Below are 23,151 nucleotides of genomic sequence, written 5' to 3' on the forward strand. Positions count from 1 at the left end.
AACTTCTTTACACTGACAGAAAGGGGAGTTTCACTGGTCGGGCCGCGATGTAAAATGAGTTTGACACCCGTCACTAAAGTATGAACATTTGACAGAAAATCGTCTTTGCCTATTAGGTGTGGCCTATCTGCTACTCCGTAGAGAGGTGGAGCAGTCACGTGATCAGAGATTTTGATCGAGGAGTTCCTGGAACAAACAAAACAAACTGCAGCCTGGCAGCGGACGTGGCTGTCACTGCGTCTCACTCTCTGGGACGAGTGGAAATTTGATTTCTTATTATGTGAGCAGCAGCACGGAAAACCGAGAGCCGCTGGTAAATAAACAACTCAATAGAAACACCGCCTAACGGGCGAGTGGCTCGGCGTTAGCGTAGCTTAGCCTTCGTACAGTGTCACCAACTGTACCTCCGTGGGGCTTCATGGTTTCGTTTTCCCCAAAATGTGCTGTCTGAATATTTTGTTCACGCTAGGTGGCCTGCTAATCTTGATATTCTCCGCAGATGAATCCTGTCAACGGAATATAAAAGTGTGTTTTGTTTACAGTCAGTGACTGTGTTTATCTTGTCAGCACAACCAGCCACGGGGTGCTTATCACAGGAAATACCTCGCTGTTTGTTCCAGCTAATGGTCGCCTGTTGTTTTTGGTATATTTAGATCACCTATAATGACTGCTCAGATGATCAGCGGTTTTCAGGTGATCGGCATCATTTCCACCAGGAAACTCCTCAGTCAGCTGTTTGTGAGAGTGATCTGAGCTGTAAAAACAGCTGATGCGGACACGAACAGACACTAAAAATGGAGGCTGTGAGACCAAAGAAGAACAAAGCAAAGGCCAGCGGAAAATCTCAGGTGATTAAATCAAGTACCTTACAGGTATTCTTTACCTTCTTCTCTTTTCACGAGGGAATGAAGGGCCTTCAAAGTATAAACGTCCCAAACAGAGTGAACACCCCAGTAAAATACATTTCTCTTCACATGTAGGGACAGTTGCAGGTATCCACTTCGATACAGACAGGTGACAAGAATGAAAGTATTGAACCTGTGAACCATCTAGAGAGGGGATCTGCTGCTTTCCCTTGACAGTTTATAATCACTCATCATGGGCATGATTGTCATTGTAGTTTTGAGCTTTTAATGTTTGTTTTTTGTTTTTTTGAACTGTTCTTTTTCAGGTTTGATGATTGTACAGAATACATCTTAAATGAGTTTAGAAAAAATCAAGAATTAGGTACACACACTTGAATTTATTTTAGATTTTCACTAATCCACAGAATGTCGAAATTTTACATACAGGCTCTTACATATCCAAATAATATTAGCAAATTACACCTCAACCAGACACTTGTTGTGCCTATCAACAAAGATTCGGGGATAATTCTGGCTGAATATTTGACGACTCTTCTTGGCAGAATTGGTAGAGTTCATTTAAGTTACCTAGTTTCCTGTTCTTTTAAGCTTAGTCCACAAATTTTCAGTAAGGTCAAGTTTGGGGCTTTCGGGAGCCAATTCCAGAAGCTTAATATTAACCTGCTTTATCCATTCTAAAACAAATTTGGATGTGTATTTGGGATCATTGTCCATTTGGAACACCCAGCATTGTCAAGTTTCAGCCATCTAGCTGTTGATTTGAGATGAAGTTGAAGTATTTTGAAGTGGTCCTCCTTCATTATTCCATCCACTTTGTGCAATGTACCAGTACCACTGGCAGCAAAACAGCCCCAGAGCATGATGCTACCTCCACAAGACTTGACAGTTGATACAGTGTTCTTCAGGTCGAAAGCTTCACCTTGACTTCTCCAAACATACCTCTTCTCATGTTGTCCAAATAAGTCAATTTTGTCTCATCTTACTTTAAAACCAGAGAGTATTTGGCCTCTCCATGTAGGCAGCTACAAATTTCAGTTGATCTTGAAGGTGTCGATTTTAGAACAGGAGCTTCTTTCTTGGTCGGCACCCTCGCAATGACAATGTAAAACTCACTTCACTGTGGACAGTGACACTAGTGTTCTAACACTTTCCCATTCATGGCAGAGCCATGTGAGTTTTGGTGGTTCCTGGGTTGTTGCTGAACATGCAATTTCCTGCCATCTGAGGGTAAAACAAATTACAAAGCAAAGAGGAACTATCAGTTATAGTCAGTAAGTATAGTAACCCCATCCATGGAACCAGAGAGGTTCAGTAAATTGGTTTGATTATTTTGTAGATGATGTGAGTCATATGCTGTGGTTTTTTGCAGTGGCCAGGTCTCATCCCTGTTAAACCTTTTTGGGAGATTTTAAACTGAAAACTGAAATATTAGACACTCTGCCCCAGTCACCAAAACACCACACGAGTAGCTATCCTATGAAAAAACAGCTTGATCCCTGCTTGATCCTCCCAGAGACTTGGAGCATGTACCAATGCAAGTTGAAGCTGTTGTGAAGGCACTTTGTTTTTCCTTTTTCTTTTTTTTTCTTTCAGTCTGTACTTTTATTCTTTAGAGATTGATAATAAATCAAATGACTTGCAAAACACATAAATTTAACATACCACCATGATCCAAACAACAAAAATATCCATGATTACAAATGCAGATTCTTTTTGGCACATTCATAGCAGTGTTTGTTCTGTACTCACATGACTATGGTCACATGTAAAAAGCTGTTACACAAGCTTGGTTTTCCTCCAAAGAGAAATTGATGTGTCATTGTTGATTTTTTTTTTTTTTTTTTTTGCACACAGCTGGTCAGGAAGCAGAAGCAGGCAGAGGAAGACAAAAGAGCCCCAGCTCCCTCAGCTGTACCTGAGGCCTCCACTTCTGACTTCACTGAGATCCCCCTGAGTCTGCCCTATCAGGAAAAGGAGGAGGAGGAGAATAAGCTAGACACTGTTCAGAATCCTGAAGCCACAGCACAGTCATCAGACCTGCCTTCTGAGAAGCAACAGGCAGAAAACACAGCATCATTGCTGAGTAAGACTCTACAGCCAAGTCTGAACTCCTCAACAGTGACATCACAGGTCACAGCGCAAGAGACCAAAAAGGAGGAAGAGGAGGCTGATGTGCAGGAAGCTCAGGGGGCTGGGCTTAAAATTGTGCCACAAACCACTGAGCTTGAAAAGGATGAACAGTCATGGAATCAGCTGTGTGTTTTAACTCAGTTTGAAGCTTCAAATGTCCCAAGTGCCCCAGCACTATATCCGTCTCTTCCTACACTAGAAGAAGGTTCAGTGATACAGTTCTGTGGGGAAGCTGTGGAAACATGTGGAAAGGAACCTGCAATTTTGGCACTTCCTGATCAGGAATCTTCTCCTCCAAGTTTGCGGCCTTTGGAGTCCGTGGCCGACCTTTCTCGGAGCAAACTCTACCCAGAATTACCCAAAACAGCTTTAGAGGTTCAGGTGATCTAATGTACCATGAGATCAAATTTATTGCTAATGCTAAGTTTTATTTACAATAAAATGGTCTGTATTACTGTATTATTTAATCTTTTTGCTCTGTAGCCGTTCTCACTGGAGCAGCTGAGTGTTTGGGAGCCAGGCGGAGGGTTGCGAGCATGGCTGGAGGGGGTTGAGGTTTGTGCAGCACAGTTTTGTGCTCTGGCGCGGCAGGAGAAACACGAACTGACTGAACTGTTGCAAAACTACTGGCGTTGCCGCAGACAGCTGACCCAGTCGCACACACAGCTTCACACACAGTCATCTGAGTGCAAAAGCACACAGAATCGTCTGTGGAGCTTCAGAGATGAACAGCTCACACTTCAGGTGTGTTTTACAAAACATCTATAGTACAGAAAGATCAAATGTCCCACTATTGCTTTCACACTTATAATTTCTATCTTACAGGGTGTGTGTGCAGATCAGACAAAGGTATGTGGGTATCACCGCTTCCAGCAGGCAGAGTTTAGTGAGAGTGTGCAGGCTGAGCTGAGAAGACTGTTTGAAGCTTGCAGTGAGCTGCTCCATCAAAAGGTCGTGCTGCATGCGTACACCGCTCTGCTGTCACGCCTGCAGGTGGAATCATACCTGTACAGTCTTATAAAAGGTGGGAAGAATTATTTTACCTGTACTTCTGATATTACTAGTGTAAAATGTATGTGTTACATCAGTTTTGTCTGTTGCTGTCTCAGATTTTCAGTTAGATGGCCAAACACAGCCGTGTTCTCTCCAACCTCTGAAAGAGGCCATCAGCGTCCTGTTTAGTTTCACACGAAGAGTCCTTGATGACACACAGTTCCAGTCAGACATCCATCACTGGCTTGAGAGATTGGTATACACACAAACCCCAAACCATTTTTCAAACGTACTGCCCCAGTGGTCAAGGCAATTTGTTGTTGCAATCCTTGTGTGTTCCTGGTCTATTCTCCAGGTCGCCGTCCTGCTGCATGTTGGAGGGTCAGGGGAGCACCTGTACCTCCTGTGCCACCTTCTCTGCTGTCCTGCTGGGGTGGGAAAGTGGGCTGCACACTTCCTTCAGGTTAGTTAGGAACACACGCCTGTCATTTATCATTTTATCACGTCAATTGCTATACATACAGAGGAGTAGAGTTCTTCTTTATTATCTTACCCAGATCCAAGTTTGGGGGAACACCTCTGGAGTTCAGCAATTTATGCAAGCTCTGGCCATTCTAATGTCACCTGCCAGGTAAAAATGCAAGTCTCTACATGAGTTTCTTCTTTTCACCCACTGACTGTGAGCTATACACTGCAAATTATGCTTTTGGCTTTTATGAGAATCCAGGTCATCTTTTTAAGGGCCAACAGTCTAAGATCTCAGAATGTGGAACTTTTTTTTTGCTTGTTTTGACTCAGACATCGTGCAGAGTTCCTGGGCCACATGAAGCCGTGTGAGAGCCAGAGCTCAGGTGCTTCTGGACAAGAATCTGGCAACTGGACCTTAGTGGATGAAGGTGGAGAGGAGGTAAGTTTATTAATGTAACAATTTCATTTTGAAGAAAGAGGCACAGTTCACTTCTTTTTGCAATAAACAACAACAGTGAATCATTTAAAGTACGAGGTGCAAGTTCACCATTTCCGATATACATTTGTACCATAGAAATTGTAAACATGACATGGCAATAAAAAGAAAATAGTTTTTATATCAAAAATGTGATCCAAATGAGTGACTATAACAGGGAATGCTAGTGCTTTGTAAGCTAAATTGGTTTCCCTGTAAGAAAAACAAAAGTAAATTTATATTTTTTTAATTTAACTTCTCATGCAGTATTGTTAGCTTATTTGTGAAAATAAAATGTAAAATTATTATATAAAATTCAGAAGCAGCTGTAAATAAATGTAGGTACATTAACTCCTCACTGACTATTGTCTGCCCCGTAGATAGTTCCTTGGTGCCCTCTAGGTGAAATGTGGCCAGTTTTGGTGCATACATGCTTACAAAATAAGAGAAAGAAACTTCACCCTCTTTTATTTTTAAGGTTTTATGTATCAGAACACATAAAAAAAATTACAGGAAGTCAGCAGGTCTTAAAATTAGCACTCTACAAACCTCAGCCATCCTGCTCTTTTTTTAGAGAGGAAACGCTTTCCTCCGTAAACACTCCATGCCTGTTCAGTCGTCTTGTTGTACTGTCATGAACTTTCTTACTGAATAATGGATTTCTTTTCCCAGGTTAATTAGTAGAAACAAGTCCTTTTTTCTTTCCTTTTCTTTTTTTTTTTTAATCAATGCTGACGTCTTACCTCCTTGACATTGTGTTAACACACCTGAACGCTCCAGACCAGCTAACTGCCAGAACTTCTGTTTTTATAAAGGTGCTCATACTTGCCGATGATCAGTTAATCAAGTGCATTTGATTAGCTGGACCTGACTGCTACTTACCCTTTCAATTCCTGTGGAAGCAGTGAGGGTCTACTTGATATTTTTAGACACTGCTTCTCCATTTTAGCTTTGGTTTTGTTAAATAAACAATGACATGGTGTAGTGGGTCATCTGAGGTTGTATTTATCTTATTTTAGGACCTGCTAAGCAACAGGTCTTAAAATCAGATACATTTTCTATTATGTCTTGATATATAAAATGTTAGATGTTAAAGAGGGTGTGCTTTATTTGTAAATAACCACATTTATTGGAAATAACCAATATGTTTTTAAGAAGCATCAAAATGTTATAGTCTCTGAAAATAGGGTCTCTTTTTTCTTGTTTTCTTTCACCAGTTATGATGCAGGCGATAATAAATATTCAGTCTGCTTGTTTGTAAAGAAGAGCTGTCACAGATTGTAAATTTGTAGAGAGTGCTTTTTAAAAAAAATGTTCTTGTCTGTCTTCTAATCTTGAGTCACATCAATGATCTGTGGAGAAATTGTGCTAAATGAACACCTATGACCATTTAAATATCAGTCTGCTGGCTTAAAACCACAACTGCTGCCAGTACTAATGTGTTGCCTAGTGTTACGGATTCAAATATTGGGGGTGGATACAAGAGGAAAAACCATAATAACAACACTGGTCCGGCCGGGTTGATTCAAACGATGATTTTAATGATCACACGCGTGGGAGATGGACACCGTACGCAGACAGCATCAGATCTCAAAATGGTGGAGCATTGATCAAACTCTTATAGCCTCTAGTGGCCCCCACCTTATCATAAAAGCCTGAACATTCACATGCTTTCTCTCACTCAGCGCCTAAGCTACGACCTTGGCTCCCTGTTTATCTGCTCCTGCTGAGATGGGGCAGAAAACTCCAGTATGTTCTGTTCTCTTCTAATCAGACAAATAAGGCGATGACTTTCTGCGAACAGTATTTCTTATAACTCAGCAGTATAATGCATCATAAAACAATATCATTCATTCACAATAAATCAGCAGTCTAATGTAATGCAAATCAGTTTAACAAAGGCAATAGTTATCACCTTCTTCTAATTCAGGAGAATAATGCAAACTAAAACTACATAATAATTCACAATCTTTAATTAGGGGTCTAACATGGCATAAAATAATATTATAATCCAACACTAGGAACTGTGGTGTTTTCAAAGCTTTTAAAAGTCACATTATTTTAAAAAACACATTTGTGATTTTTTTTTCAACATGTTATTACTGTGTACTGTTAAAAAAAAAAAAGCAAGTAGCTTCTGCTTTATATTTTGCCAAAAAAACAAAAATTAAAAAATGCCAGTCGTAGCATATTGCAAATACACGCAACATGTAGTAAGTCGGCCCCTAACGACATTGTTGTCTTCTGTGTTTAGGATGAGGACCCAGAAACCAGCTGGTTGCTACTATGTGAGGAAGATCTGATTTTATTGATTACCCAGTTCCCCTTCCAGCAGCTCTACTCATACATGCTTGGGATGAGCAAGCAGGGTAAGAGAGTCAGTCTGACCCATCTGTGTGTTAGTTTGTTTGACTCACGGTGTGAACTAACAGGTGCGTCTGTCCCCAGGTGTGTATGAGCCCCAGGCCTGCTCCAGTCAGAAGATGATGCGGGTGTTTGCTTTCGCTTCCTCGCTCATTGAAATTCTCGCTCTCGGTCTACAAACCTATAACAGATCCCGATACAGACAGCTAGTCAAACGAATAGGGCACATCATACGGTCAGTTCGCCAAGCACATAAGCAGCTTCTATGTCCTGACACTTCTCAGGCCATATCACAAAGTCAGAGGATGCATTAATAAAATGTTATGTTTGGCTTTTCTTTTCTGCTCTCCCCCAGAATGACAGTTTGCTATGTGAGTGATCACTGGGCCCAGTACGTGAGTGTGACTGATGCCGCTGGATCTAGCTCTCAAGTACACTCTCTGTCTTTGGAAAAACTGCAGATAGAATATGATCATCTTTTCCTCCGAGCTGTTTTACATGTACTCAGAAACAAAAGGTGAGGAGTTAGCCTCAAGTTTCCATTTTAACTGGGAGCAATTTACTTTACAGACTTTGATATTTGTTATTAATTTTGTGTGTTCATCCTCTACAGGTTGGGCATTTGGTTGTTTATGTCTGAGATGCCATATGGGACTTTGTCCAGCTCCATGCTCTGGAAGATTCTTTATGTTATGCAGAGCGCAGAGACTGCAGGGCTAGAAACACTCAGCACAGCTGGTGACACATACTCCTGCATTCAGGCTCTCAGAGGTACAATTAAACACACATAAGATACACAAAGCTTTCACATCCTTAAAACTTGCCTGTTGAATATGTTAATGCTCAGAAGTGTCCACTCAGTTTCATCATCATATTAAAAAGGAACTTTTTAAAATATCCCAAAAACATTCAATTTGAGCTTTGAACAAACTCATTTTCTATTGTACTTCTTTCCTGGATCTAAAGTTGCATCATGTCGGTCTTCTTAGTCTGGAATTGTCATTGTGATTTTATTTTTTCTCTCGGATGCAGACCCACAGCATCAGGCGAGTTTTGAACAGTGGCTGTGTGAGGTGAACAGCTCTGACGGCATCTCGCTCCTCACTGCATTAGCACAAATGGCGACACCCACTCAGCGCTCTGACTCACAATTCATCACCACTATAACTCTCCTGATTTACCAGGTAGGGGGGGCTAATTTTTCTGAAACTAGTATCAACTTTGTAACACAACACAATTCATCATCCCTGATTAGGATCTGTACTGTCTCCGTCTGACATCCATTTCCTCATTTTTGCTTCAGGTCTCTTATGTGAGTGTGTCCACCAGAGAAACCTACTCCAAGGTGGGGAGGGAGTTACTGGCTGCTATAGCAGCAGCCCACCCATATGTTATCTCGGTGCTCCTTGAGAGACTGAGGGACACCATACAGACTGTGGGAATGGTTGGTATTGTGATTCCATAATAAAGGTTTTAGCTGTACATGATTTTTAGTCATCAAATGTTTAATTTGATCCATGATCCATCCACTCGTGTGTTTTTATTTGCATGTTTCGTTTGTGTGTAGGTGGCTTTGTACTTGTGTAAAGAGCTGCCTCTGAGTCTTTGGCAGCCGCAGCAAGAAGAAATATGCGTGATTGGAGCGTGGCTCCTTCAGCATCCTCTGTCAGCTGTAGAGAACCGGCTGGCCTGTGTCATCCTTGAGGGTCTGAACTGGGGGTTCAACACTCAGGTAGAGAGGATGTCTTAGACTCCTGACAGTGCATTCGTGAGTTTGTCACAACCAACCTTCACTAACCTTGTTTCCTTATGTAGGATGGCTCTTTGTTCCTGCCTTCAATTCTCCACAATGAGGTGGCACTGCTGGTGGCTGAAGCCTATCAGAAGTACCTTACAGACAAACCATACAGTGGGCTCATATCAGAGGGAATCAAACAGGTGGCACATTTACACTTGCCTCACATCTGCTGAATTCTTTAATGCTTATTTCTGCATTACACATCATTCTCTCTCTTTCTATCTCCTTTCAGGTCTCTTACCTTGCAAGTGTCCTTCGTTTGGGCGTATCTCCTGAAGCATCCTTTAGTCAGTGGGCATGGCAGCTGCTGCTGAGGCTGAAGCTTCATGGCAATTCTCAGAACCCTAAAGGAGCCTGGGTGGTCCCTGCTTTGGCATCCAACCCACCTCCAGAGCTTACGCACTCTCCTAGCATGCACTCTGTTCTGAGGGCTGTAAAAGCAGGCATACCGATTGGATGCTACCTGTCCATTGCAATGACAACCGTGGGACATAGGTTTGTATTCACACACTAGGAGAACATTTACAGCTGACTTACACATTGTGAAGGATTGAACTGGTTAGAGATGGGTGTAGTTTTTGGAAAACTCAGCCTTGTTTTACCCAAGAAAGGCAAAAACAATTTGAAAATAATACAAAATATGATAAAATAATTTAACACAATTTGATATACAAATATTAATCAATTAATGTTGCAAATAGAACTCTTGCTTTTCAGCAAATGTGTATCAGGGGCTAATATAGCTACAGTATATTATGTAAGGTGTAGATGCGCGAGGTTTCTAACTTTAGTTGTATGGCAATCACATGTATAAGTTGAATAATCTTGTGTGGATTTTGTCTTTATTTTTTCAGCCTGGAACATTTCTGTACTGATGGTGTTGGCTTGTTGAAAAGTCTGATTCAGTCTCGCCATCTGAGAGCTGCTGTGCATCTGTTAGATAACATCCTACCCCCAACCTATCCTCTTAGCTACTACCTGCTCAACAACGCTCAGTAAGAAACAGGCATCCTTCGTAACACATGTAAAATCTGCAGCTAACTCAAGCACTGACTTTATTCCGACACCTCTTGTCTTGCTCTTTGTTAATGGCAGGTTTGTAAGCTGTATTCAGTTGTTCTTGCAGTACGACAGCGTGTGTCCTCAGGGCATGACGCAGCAGGTCACGCATCGAGTGGCGCCACTTCTCACTGGAACCAGTTATGGAGACAACGTCCGTCTGCTGAACAGTGTCATTCAGGTGCATGGTGAAACTTTTGTGCATGTTGTGTGCAAGATTCCTGAATTTATATGAGAAACAATGAAAAAAAAAATATGGAAAAGAAGCAGATTTTAATTATTGTGTGTCCAGGAAAAAATGCAATAATGTGCATTTATTTTTTGGTTGTTTAAATTACTATGAAACAGTAATTAAATTACCAAGTATTTTCCTCACCCTCAACATTGCTGCCCCTCTCTAAGCCTTTTCTGGAGGTTTCTTCCTGTTAAAAGGGAATTTTTCCTTCCCACTGTCACCAAATATTGCTCATAGGGGGTCATCTGGTTGTTAGGGTTTTCTCTCTATTATTATAGGGTCAACACTTTATAATATAAAGCACCTTGAGCTGACTGTGGTAGTGAATTGGCACTATATAAATAAAGTTTTATTTAATTTAATTATTCGGGGTAGTTGAACAAATTTTGAGCCAGCCAAACCATGTTAGAAGGGGTTTTGTTTTATCTTACTTTTTTTTTGTTTTTACATGTAAACACACTCAATAATTCAGTCCTCATTACTTTGGGACTCATTACTCATTTTTTAACTCATCTTTCAGAGTCATGTGGTAGAAAGTTCGAAACCAGGCCTTGTTGGAGCTGCAGCAGTTCTGGAGTTTTGGGTGGGAATTCTGACTCAACAGAACTTGTGGTACCGAGACAAAACAGTCCTGTTCCTCATGGATCAGATCTGCTGCGCTGCCTTCACTTACCACCAGGAGGAATGTGTCCAAAAACTCCTGTACCAGCAACATAAGGTATTTACAAAGTGGTGTTTGCTTTGCATGATTAAGCAACCTCTGAACTTCACATTAATATTTAATGAGACACAAACCAAACAGACTGGGAATAAGGTGAGGAAAGCTAATTAGCAGCAATGTTTGGGGGGGGGTTCTGTTTTTTTTTTACTGTTTTTCATACCCTCTGCAGACTGCTTTGGGTTATCATGGAGACCGGGGTCTGCTCTCTTCTCTGGTTGGTTGGATTTCTGGAAATGCCACACCCTCCTTCATCGAGGGCCAATCCTTGAGTGCTGAGGTGAGAGACAACAAAGCAACAACCACATGTGTAAATACAATTGATCACATTAGTAGAATTCTCCATCCTCACTGGCCTGTTAACATTTATGTTTTCTTTAGATCTGGTTTGCCTGGGTGGTGCTGAATATGGAGGGTGTGTTTGAGGAAGATTCTCAGCTGAGGCGCTGTGTTGAGCATGAACTCCTGTCAGAGCTTAATATCTCCCCCGAACAAGCCTTAAAGGTAGACAGTTTATCAGTAATAGGTTCATTATCTCATTACATAATGTGCCATTTTACATCCTTGTTCAGAGAAGATGTATTCTATGACCTTTGAATAAAAGTGAACAGACTATTTGCAAAACTAAAGAGCAGAAATATCATAGAAAGTACTTAGGATCCTGGTCTACTGCTGTTCAATGATTTGGAGTGTTGTGTTTAGATGATGTTAACAATATTTCTGTTTCTGAGCCAGAAGGCTCAACAGAGGCTTAAGTTGCCGGTAGCCCCGTCTCTGCAGAGGCTTCAGGTATATCGTTGGGCATATCAGGCCGCAGCTACACCACCTGATCACCCCCTCCTACCCCTCATCTGGCAGAAATTCCTGCAGCTCTACCTTAGACAGCCTGGACCTGAGTACGGGTATGATAAACATGCTCATGTGTTATGATCCCCAGTCAAAGAAAGCAGAGAATAGGCAGAATCTGTATCTATCTGTCCATGTGTCTCTAACAGGCTGGCTGCAGGAGGATGTATCGGCAAGAGGTTCTTCCAGGCCTCTTCCCAGGCTGCTTTCCTCCGAGATCTGAGGCAGAGAATACAGGAAGTGTCTGACTTCCACCACGCTGCCAGTCAGGCCCTCCGGGTACTCCCACCGAACACACCCTCATCAGACCAGGGTGACGAAACCCCCAATAATCCCGGACCACCTTACCTCACTTCTCCTCAGCTACATACAGAACTGGTCAGGTATGGTGCTGATCCTGAGACAGAGCTTTTATAAAATCTTTCTTATTTTTTGTTTAAAGATCATTTCCTATATTCCAGGCTATGGCAGGCTCTAAATTCTCAGCTGCTTGTTTGTTTGTCTGCAGGTTGTTTGGAGTATTTTCTGTGTGGCTGGATGACGAGACTCTGCAGAAGCAAGAAGTGTATCTTCCCTCTCTTCCTCCAGAGTATGAACCACACAGACTGGCACAGGTCATGCAGTGGCATCAGGTGAGTATAATTTTTTTTAATATATATATATTATAATATATGATTCATTTATTAATTGTTTTTGTTTTGTGTTGTTTTTTGGGGGGGTTTTTGTAGGAACTTTGGCTGGAATATGTGGACCAGGAGCGTCTACAATATGATCAGAGGGAAGTTTTGTCTCTTTGGAAGAAGGTGCAGAGTGAGCCAACATTCCTCCAGACTCAAACCTCTGGTTTCACTGACTACACCAGCCTCAGCAATGGTACGGAGCCAAGCTTTATAGCCAAACGATTAAGCAGGGGTTAATTAAAAAGAAAATATACAGATACCAAAAATGCAATTCTGTAAGAAGTTTATATACTGTGTGTCAGCTTCAGAACAATAAATAATATATTCTCTGTTCGAGATATTTTTCACAGGAGACATTTTCACTTTTTATTTGTTAGTGTTTTTCCTGCTATTACATGTCAGAAACTCCTGTAATAAAGAATTGTTCTCTTGTTGATTTAATTCCCTTTTCTCCTTTGTCTTTGAGACCAAAATTATGTAGACCAACTATACACAAGTGTATTTGTTTCGCTTTTCATATGTGCCACAATCTACTTCTACTTCCAAATCTAAAAATGCTTGCATTTGATATTGTCTTAATTCAGCAAGGGAGCGTATCCTGTCCAATCTGCAGAAACATCCAGTTCCCCGTTTAGCTCCTGAACTGCATAAGCTGAAGGCACCAGTACCTGAAGTGCCTTCCGCCTGTCTCACTGACTGTAAAGCTGCCTGTAAACTGTTAGAGCAGGACCTCAGCATTTTGCAAGATCAAGCCAGGTATGTGTAAATCATAAAATAAAAGCTTTTATTTTGAATTATCTATAAACATAAACAAGTCGCATGCAGATTCCCAAGTAATTTATCTTGGCACCAGGATTGCTGTAGCACGTGAAGCCCAGCAGGTGGCAATGGAGCAGGAGCTGCTGGAGAGCCTTCCTGTACTGTTTAAGAACCGACCAGAGCAAGTCACCATGGCCCTGGAGTGTAAAGGGAAGGGTGGACAGCCATGCCAAGGAGCTGCAAACATCACTGTCACGGTAAGACCTCTCACACTGCAGGCTAGCCACGTTTTAAGTTACAGCTTTGGTATGTTTTATTAATCTGTGTGTGTGTGTGTGTGTGTGTGTGTGTGTGTGTGTGTGTGTGTGTGTGTGTGTGTGTGTGTGTGTGTGTGTGTGTGTGTGTGTGTGTGTGTGTGTGTAAATTTGTAGTGTGAGCTTGTGCAGAAGCAGGAGGCAGTGCAGACTCAGATAACATCACTGCGCAGGGACATCAAAAAGCTTCAAACCGATGCTATGGCTCCGCCACCTGAAATCCTGGCCCAGGCTGCCGTTCACACTGAAAACTTCATCACGTCAGTGCAATCAGATTTTATATCATTCATATCAAGATGCATTATATTGACATATATGAAGGTAGATGGGGAATGTCTTGACTCAAGTGCACCTTGTTTCATGGTCTTAGGGCTTTGGTGAATATGCACAAAGCACAAAAATCTCCTGCAGTCCAGAAAGTTGGTGTGTCTGCTTTTTACAAGGTGGTCTCCTTTGTATGTGAGGACACGCTCCGTCATCCACCAACTCGTCAGTACCTGTCTTCATGTGTGGAGGTACTGGGACAGGTGTGTATATGCTCTAACAAATACATGCACATATTGCAGAGTAGCAGTGTTTTTATTTATTGTTGTGTGGAATATATAAGTACAAAAAATGGGTATTTGAGCCAGCTGGAATACTAGAGAATAACCATAACCACCTTGAATAGAGGGCATAAAGCATTATTGTGTACATAAAGAACACACATCATAGATATGTTGGATGGATTAGCTGCGATTAACTACTCAAATTAAAGTGTATTTAATTTTGTGTGTAGGTATTTATCCAGGGAAATGCAGAGGAGTGTGGCCGTGTCCTGAAGACTATCCTGGAGCAGCGGCGGCTTTGCCCTCTCATTTCCCCCTTCTTCACTCCCAACGCAGCGCCCAGTCAGCTGGTGTTTCTCTACCAAGACGTCGTGACATCGCTGTCCCTCGACAGCGCCGATGTCGTTTTCATGCTGCTCACTAAGGTTAGTCCACGTGCAAGTGGAATGAAGAAATGGGATGTATACGCCGCAAACCACGTGCCAGTTACAATGTCCACTTCTGACTCTTTTCCCCTGCAGTTTGATTTGTCTCAGTGGCTGAATGAAGCCCATCCCGTGTTTTCGGAGAGGACACGTTTGCTGGAATTGGTCCATGGAGCTCTCTGCGTCTGCGGCCGAGACCCCGAGCCTGAGTTTCTCACGCCTTTTCACCTTTTCACCAAACACTGGACCTGGCTTTTACGGCATCATTTCCCCGACCATTACAGCGATTGCCTTCGCCTCCTCATGACCAGTGAGTTGATCTGTTCTGAAGTGATAAATTGCGATTACCCTCGATTTATTTATTTATTTTTTTGTCATTTCTTTCCCTTCAGTGTAGTAAAGAATGAAAATTTCCTTAAGAGACATCTTTCTTGGACTCTTATATTAAGCAGCCATTTTTCCCTTCTTGCACATCACGTTAGACCCTGACTGCTATTTATTCTAGAAAATGAATCTAAGAAAATGCATTAATCTTCCTGAAAGGATGCAAGTTACGATTAAACTGATTAATGAAAAATGAAGTCAGTTCATTTTGAACAACAGATGCAAATTTAGTGTCAGTGAGTGGTTCATCATTGTTTGGCTTTTGTTTTTCTGGTTTTTGTTAAGAGATTATTCCAAATGGAGCCGCTGATGTCAGCTGTGATTACAGAACTAATCAAGAATAATCAGTTTGGGTGTTTTGTTGGGAACTTCTTCAACAGAAGGATTTTTTTTTAACCTCCTCAGGCTCATCCAACCAGCTGCTCAGTCCGGAGTGCTGGAAAGTGACTCTGCGAGTGCTCGGCTGTTTACCTCCATCCCGCAGCACCAAGGGCAAAGCTGAAGCAGCTGTGTGCAGCACTGAAGTCTCCACCCGTGGTGTCGCACCCCCAGCCTCCCCCTACAGGTCCCCCATCACCCTCTCTCCTCAGCAGGTAGTCTTAAAAGTGTAAAGTGTGCATGTTAGTCCCCGTAGGGAAATAGTTCCTCTGCATTTAATCCATTCACCCAGTGAAGCAGTGGGCAGCCACCAATGCAGCGCCCGGGGAGCAGTGTGTAGGGACGGTACCTTGCTCAGGGGTACCTCAGGGTAGCCGTTCAGTGGAGTTGAACCACCGACCTTCCGATCATGGGGCTACCACTCTACCTACTGAGCTATCCCTGCCTAGCTTGTAGGCAGGGATGTCTTGGCGTTGTAAATATGTGATTCACATCTCTATTAAGAGTCAGCATGCTGCGCGTTAAGCCGAAGTTTCTTGCAAAATGCAAGTTTGTTTTTGTTCAGTTTTATGACGTTTAAATCTTCGTTTTTGTATTTTATTTGTTGCTAACAGGTGGATGAGACAGTCGATTGGCTGAGTGACTACTTTTTACGAAGTCGTCTCAGTAAGACGGACCTCCGCAGCTTCGGCCTCTATGCTTCCTGGACTCCCTACATCGAGGACGTCGTTTCCTTCTGGGACCATTTGATCAGTTGCCTCATCAATGTGCAGCTCAACAGCTGCGCCCGAGAGTCAGTGGGCAGCAGCAAAATAATGAAAGGTAGCTGCAGATTATTAACTTACATTTATGTCAAACCTCTGAGTTTAACTTCTAGTTTTGTGCATATCGGTTGTAATGCATCATTGTGAAAAAGAAATATGGCACTCTCACAGCTCTGCAGGACCTGCACAGTAAGACTGTGAAGTTATTTAAGCCATGGATCTTTCCTGTGGACGCTGGCGAGGGCGGGTAAGTGTCTCACATCTCAGACAGGAACAAAGATCTGCTATCAGTTAGCAAGAGTTAAAACAGATGTGAGCATAGAGCAAATTTTAGACGGGGCAGTTATATAAGCTGATCTTTCTTAGTTTTCTTAGTTTCTTTTCACAGGGCAGTCATTAAAGGTTACAGTCATTACTTAACTGAATTGAATCTTTCAAACCTCTGAATCACACTATACATTACCCAGAATAAAGCACTGCTGTAGCATTGTTCAGAAAAAAAAAAGAATGCATTAATTATTTATTGAATGGCACACAAGAATGTCAATAAAGTATGTCCTTTTACATCTCATTGTCATTAATAGAAGGGACCTGATAGGTGAATTTGCAGTTTGATTCTAATTTTAGAGGACAAACCAGAGGAACAGCAAATTATGGACAAATAATCTCAATAACTGCATCTTTATCTCAGTAACATCAAGTGTTACCCCTGGCTGGAGACGGATGCGAGTGCAGCAGGATGTATGGTTGGCCTCTACATTCAGATCACTGACCTGCTTCATCACAAGTTCAGAGGCAAGTAACAGTTTAATCTACAGTGATCTTTGTCGTCTGTGCTGTAATAACACGGAGAAGCTAGAACCATAAAGGATGTGTTTACTTACACGTTGTGTGCGTGTTTATGTTGCAGATCGTCTGCTGCCTGGTCAGAGGGGTGCTCTGTGGCTGTGTATGATGCAGTACTGTGAGAGCTGTACCTCACCACGCACACCGGAGTACCTGCTCTACTTGTATCACACACACCTACGCAGCCTGCCCTGGAGACACCTGCACCCTGACACTAAGCTCATGGAGCAACTCTTCAGTGTGAGATACTTTGCCCCTAGACCCCTAACACCTCACACTGATTTAGACATGTATGTCACAGGGAAGCTTGTTAACCTGAGACCATGATCCTTGGCCCCAGTTTCTATTAGTAGCCTGCACTTACAGAAATACAGTCACAGCTCCTTGTTCTTGGAAAAAAGCTGTGTCTCAAAGCCCCTATCAATCATTCTTTGAAGGCTATCCTGTGGAATCTATTGGCATAGATAGGATACTTGAATTCATAATAATAAAGGTCTGATTGAAAGATTGATAAGAATGCATGCTTATCTGTGAACACTGAAGAGCAGCAGAAATTGATATTGGAAGCATGAAGAAGGTTACCAAGCAACCTCTTACATTATTCAAGCTAATATATTAAACTTTAAACACTTTTGATATGTGTGCATCATTATGGGGTTTAATACTCCTACTACGGAGATGTTTAATGATTTATCATAAATAAATTCATCAGTGTCTTGATATTTACACTGTTATAGCTACTTTCACAGTAACAGGAGCCTAAAATGTGCATTTTACATTTACCTTGCATTAAGTAGATGTTGTAACTGATACTTTGAATACAGTCCAAAGCAAAAGGGTTTGATGTGTTTGGTGCTTTTTCGATTACTTGTGCTTCTTGTGCCTACAGGTGGAGAGAGGAAGTCCCAAGAGCTGCTTCCTGTTTATGGGAGAAGTGTTATGTGAAGTTAACTGGGTCAGCATCCTGAGTGACCACTTACAAACACCTCCCGGCTCCACAACATATCCAGCTGTGTCAGAAATGGCCACACAGAAAGAGTCGCACACTATGTTGGTATACCTGCTCTACATGCTCGTTTTTCTGGCAAAGGAGGAACAACTCCTGAGTCAGCAGGTGAGTTCAGGCTAGTGTGGTATCATATCAGAATCAAGAATCAGACCTGTTTCCTTTTTTCAGTCATTTTTCTTTCTTTTTTTCCTGTTTAACCTCCAGGACTCACCTCTGTTCAGTCTGCTGGTTCAGTCCACATCTCTACCCTGGCACAAACTGGACCTGTCCTCGTACCAGAGCATTCTGGGATACGTTAGCACCCACTACCCTCCCTCTTTGCTTCTCAGTGCTGATTCTGCACCTCAGCTGCTGCTGAAATCACTCCGTAGTGCTGCTGGGCTCCACCCCTGCCCCGGTGAAGCTCCACACCAGGTGAGACGTTACAATCCTGTTTGTTTTCTGCATCAGATTTGTTAAGGTGGCGTAAATCTCTTAAGGCAGGTTAAACCAGCAAATGGATTACTCTGAGAACGTTTCAACTCTTGCTTTTGACTTGATCAAACCAATGACAGAAAATTATAAAATATAATTATTAGAATAGTATTATGCTGTATAAAATATATGGCTTGTGTTGAAGAATATAGGAATTTTTGAACAACTTCTATTTCTGTCAGCATCTTGAGTTCACTAAACTGGCATGCCTGCTATAAAAGTGCAAGGTTTGGAACATACACATGAAACTTAAACGTAAGCAGTTGCAGCGTTCGGGGAACTCAGGATGTAAGTCAGAGCCTTGGTCTTGGGCAGATTGACAGGAAAACTCGCGTGTTTCATGGCAGAGCTCCTTGACCCAGAATCCTACCACAGAGCCACTGTGCTGTCAATAACACTCAATCTGTGTAGCTGCTTTAGATGTATGTTTGCAGTACGACATTTTATACATCATGTGATATTTTTCCCAAAATATCCAATGTCCAAAAAAATATATTGGCAAGCTCTGTACAATCCTTCTAACTTTACATACGACTGTTTCAGGATCTAACAGAAATACGTGGCAAAAGCTGTGGAAAAGAAGAATACATTTAACATAAAGCATGAAACTCACTGTAAATTTAAAACAGACATATTTTACTTATTATCTACAAGGTTTTCCTCTCACAGTAAGGACCAATAAACAGTTCCTCACTAGTCTAAAAAATTGTCTAATTTTTGACAAAATGCGGTCGTTTACTTCCATTTATTGTGGGCTTGGTAATTTGGGGCTTTTAACAATTTTCTTTAAACAGTAATTTTCCAAGGGTAGAATGATTGTACAGCATCTTTAATAACTTAAAAAAAAACAAGAATAGGAGTTAATGATGTAAAATAATCACGTCCATTTTCGGCCTGAATTCATTTAAAGTGTTTCATCTGTTTTAGCAGTCAGGAACCTTTAGTTTACAGAGAACTGATATATATTTTATAGTCAATAGTATAACAACAAATAAAAAAATATGAAAAAACCCTACAATTTCTTTCGTTTTTTGTTTGTTTGTTTTTCATATCAGGAAGAGACGCTAAAGGCTGGAGCCTACATTTGCTGGTGTGTGCAATCTCTGGTGACTCTGGAGCAAGGAGGCAGCATCACCCTCACCAGCCTGGAGGCTCAACTGGAAACACTTTTGGAGAGTATCATAACCTTCAACCCACCAGGTGAATTGTCCTCACCATCTTGCTAATCAAAAGCTTCAACCATCAGTAAAAACAGTCTTCTATAACAGAGATGTCAAACTCATTTTACGTGGTGGGCCACATATACAGCCCACTTTGATGCTAAGTGGGCCAGACCAGTGAAACTCTCCTTTCTGTCAGCGTAAGAAAGTTTAACTGAGCATTTAATCTCTCAAATATCTAAATATAAGAAAAAGAAGTGCAGTGAATGTAGTAAATGTAATTGGAAGAAATAAATGTGTAAAATTTCAGTAAAAGAAAGAAAGAGTCTGTTAGCTCGCAGAAAATATCCCTTTGCTTTTTACTCTGAAGCTTTTTTATTAAAACAGAACTTTCTATTGTAAAGAATTGTTAAAAACAAACAAACAAACAAAACAAAACAGGAACCTTTCTGTGATTTTAATTGGGTTTTTTTTAATTGTATTGCTTAATTACTTTGGTGTAGTATGATTGGTCACGGGGGAGGTCTTTATCAGTAGGAGAAGCTGCTAAACTTATAAAAATACAGTTAAAAGTCCAAACTGTATGCCCTCCTTCTTTTTTTCAATGCTGGGCCGAATTGGAGTCCTTGCCAGGCCAATTCTGGCCCTGGGCCTTATGTTTGACACTCCATTTCTACAGCCTTATTTCTACTCCTTCCTGTTCCCTTTCAGAGGTGGATTTGGAGCAGAGGCACATGGCGTTCTGCAGTCTCTTCAGTGATGCTTTGGCTTTGCTCAACGGCGTGGGCGTCTCAACAGGCGAGGCACTCGCTGCCCATGTCATTACCTGGCTGGACAGGAAAGGGAGGGGCTTTCCAACTCTTCCCCTTCTCACAGCCTGCTCCCGTTGCCTTGCATCAGTGCGACACATGACACGCATCATGGAGGCATGCATTACAGGGTACTTCAACCATGGTAAGTAGCAGTTTAGGGTATGCTACTTCAGTGCTACCATTTCCCCTGAAAGTTGGTTTAGTCCTTTTCTTTTCAAAACATTTGAAGGATGTCCGAAAATTGGCTAATTTTTTTTTTCCACATCCGTGATTTCAATTCAGCCGAGGAAGAGTCTGTAAGGTGGGGACCTGTGTTGGCATCGCTGCAGGTGCCCGAGCTCACAGTAGATGACTTCCTTTCTGAGAGCCAATCAGGAGGCAGTTTCCTGACGCTCTACGCCTTTATTCTGCAGCGTCTCAACAGTGAATACACAGCAGCCAATGAGAGGAGGACTCTGGCTCTAATTAACACTTGGACCAATCAGGTCTTTCCCAGGTTTGTCCCTTTCACTCGCTCTTGTGTAGCATGTAGCGTTTGTCCTCTGTGAGCTGTAAAGATATGAACATGTTTCATTTGTCTCTAGCGGTCCGGCTGATGAAGCCAAGCTGTTTCTGTGGTGGCACAAATCCCTGAATCTTTCAGCGGAGCAGCTACAGCCACAGGCAGGCTTGACTGAAGTATCAGGTGTGGTCTTGGGCCTGATGAGGTTTCAAACTAGGCTGCTTCAACTGGGAGAAGAAAGACTGAACTCCGGCCTGCTCGGAGCTATAGGCCTTGGAAAAAGGTCTCCTGTCTCTAATAGGTGAGCTGGCTTGCACATTATTAGTAAATCAAAACACCTGTAGTCCATAAAGAGTAAAAAATGTGTAAAAACAAATTCACAAATGTTCATAACCTAACTGTTTATGTATACAATGCTTTAGGTTCAGGGTGGTGGTACGCAGTCTGGCAGCTTTTCTGTCCATTCAAGTGCCATCAGAGAGCGAGCTTCGACTTCAACCCACCACTGACTTGCAGCTCTCTGCAAAAGCACAGCAAGTATGCAAAAACTTGAAGTGTTTCATTTTCTAGTTTGTAATTATCACCTAAAAATAACTTCTTTTTTTCCTTTCCGATGGTTTCAGATGTTGGGGACGCTGGAAGCCATGCCCAGTAATAAGCAGTACGCCGAGTTAGAGGACTCTGTGAATAAAGCCGTCCAGTTCATTCGCTACCCAGGACATTGTCTCAAAGATGGACCCCGGCTGCTGGCCCTCCTAGCTAACCTCCTATACCCCGACCTCAGATACCTGCACATTATCCGCTGACTGTGAACTCACCTTCTACCTGAGAGTAAACAATTGTTCAATAGAGTCAAAAATCCTGAAGGAGCACAAAAGTTTTAAGTGATGAAGACACTTGTTCTGAATTGCCTTTTTATTGTGTCAGCGGGGGACTTGTGTGACAGAAACTTACTCATTAAAGCTGACTGAACATTTGTGAGGAACAAACCTCTTGACTGCTAGAGTACAGTGAAGGAACACAGACCGTCAGAAGTTTAAGCAATCATGTGTGCTAATCTTTGACATTTAGGCACTTTATTTTCTTCTGATGTTCATGCCTTGTTGCTTTTTGCATAAGTTGCCTGTTGATTTTCAGCTCCATCGGTTCTGTTCTTGATTTGAGAGGATGTTGCATGTATTTATTGAAGTAGAACTCATGAATCAGAATTCAGCAGCAGGCTCTGTGGGTGTGAGTTTCACACCTGTACATGGAATCTAACAGGAAAAAAAGATGAAGGGTCCACAGATTATTTAGAGGATGTTAAAGGACTCATTTAATAGACCTATAGGTTTGGTAGTACCTTCTTAAAATAGGGTGTGGGACATACCAGGAATGCTGGTAGTTGGGGTTCATTGCTTAACACAAGTCTTGTTTTTTGCTGCTGATGCTTGCATATCCATGATCCGCAGTCTGAAATATTTCAATCCAAGGTGCTGTATACAGTAGGAGGTGATCATGTCTAGTAACAGCACATTTGCCAGTATTATGTTCATTTCCAGCCAAAAGTGCTTTCCTTGTTCTGCCAAAGAGATGTTATTTTCATCTGCTTAGCTACTTAAACCTCCTTAACCGTGATCTCTGGTTGTGTCATCAGTGTCCGTTAAGTCCAAAACTACAGTCTGGAAAAGCGAAGTACAACTTGTCTTCCTTGTAGAATTGTATGTGCAGTGTTATTCAAATTGCTAATGGTATAAGGAGGTTTTAATGCTGTTGAAGCTAGAACAGAACTGGACAGCTTTCTTACTTTAATTACTCCTGTCAACTCACCACTTCTGTTGCTCTGTGCCATCTCAGTAATCATCGAGCTGCACTTCAGCAGCCTGCAGCTCGCCTTATCGCTGGTATTATGTGGTGACTGTTAATGTCAAAAGCGTTTCTTTTTTATGAGTCAGTGATCAGGAATGGGTCTGTAAGGACTGCTGCAGGAGGTGTACTCCGTAGCCAAGCAGAACAAAAGAGACATGACTGCTCAATAAAGGGAACTGAACACCTCACAGCTGGTATTTATCAATATAACGCAGCAATCTGGGACCAGATGTTGCACATGGAGCCGCTGAAAGCACAAACAGGACCGGTCCAGACAGCAATTAGAGGTACAATGC

At 41.9% G+C, this 23,151-nt stretch overlaps 1 protein-coding gene across 2 annotated transcripts; it reads left to right on the top strand.

The window, feature by feature from the left end:
• The first annotated feature begins 164 nt into the window (after window positions 1-164).
• Window positions 165-23,043, top strand: epg5 (ectopic P-granules autophagy protein 5 homolog (C. elegans)). Of its 2 annotated transcripts, none has more exons than XM_026186183.2 (46): window positions 165-313; window positions 654-848; window positions 2,721-3,377; window positions 3,480-3,740; window positions 3,822-4,020; window positions 4,106-4,245; window positions 4,345-4,452; window positions 4,547-4,620; window positions 4,788-4,896; window positions 7,187-7,301; window positions 7,381-7,531; window positions 7,652-7,813; window positions 7,910-8,067; window positions 8,329-8,480; window positions 8,600-8,740; window positions 8,864-9,028; window positions 9,112-9,234; window positions 9,327-9,589; window positions 9,949-10,089; window positions 10,190-10,334; window positions 10,909-11,106; window positions 11,279-11,386; window positions 11,488-11,610; window positions 11,842-12,008; window positions 12,102-12,335; window positions 12,461-12,584; window positions 12,681-12,825; window positions 13,217-13,388; window positions 13,486-13,648; window positions 13,823-13,965; window positions 14,076-14,232; window positions 14,484-14,678; window positions 14,775-14,988; window positions 15,468-15,655; window positions 16,055-16,262; window positions 16,376-16,451; window positions 16,896-16,999; window positions 17,115-17,290; window positions 17,940-18,164; window positions 18,264-18,473; window positions 19,589-19,733; window positions 20,405-20,647; window positions 20,788-21,001; window positions 21,090-21,308; window positions 21,430-21,544; window positions 21,631-23,043. In XM_026186183.2, exons 2-46 carry the CDS (start codon window positions 795-797, stop codon window positions 21,811-21,813), a joined length of 7,767 nt encoding a protein of 2,588 aa, XP_026041968.2. In that variant the 5' UTR covers window positions 165-313; window positions 654-794; the 3' UTR covers window positions 21,814-23,043. The 2 variants fall into 2 exon arrangements, with proteins under 2 accessions (XP_026041968.2, XP_026041970.2); XM_026186185.2 differs by having other exon boundaries at window positions 2,721-3,371.
• Window positions 23,044-23,151: the final 108 nt, after the last annotated feature.

This window comes from Astatotilapia calliptera, chromosome 12, assembly GCF_964374335.1.
Source record: "Astatotilapia calliptera chromosome 12, fAstCal68.1, whole genome shotgun sequence".
Taxonomy (NCBI): Eukaryota; Metazoa; Chordata; class Actinopteri; order Cichliformes; family Cichlidae; genus Astatotilapia; species Astatotilapia calliptera.

Excerpts from the sequence above, each read along its gene's own strand:
- epg5 (XM_026186183.2), top strand. The coding sequence starts at position 795 with ATGGAGGCTGTGAGACCAAAGAAGAACAAAGCAAAGGCCAGCGGAAAA. Across the intron at positions 4,021-4,105 it reads CCTGTACAGTCTTATAAAAG|ATTTTCAGTTAGATGGCCAA; the intron begins GTGGGAAGAATT and ends TTGCTGTCTCAG. Across the intron at positions 4,246-4,344 it reads ATCACTGGCTTGAGAGATTG|GTCGCCGTCCTGCTGCATGT; the intron begins GTATACACACAA and ends TCTATTCTCCAG.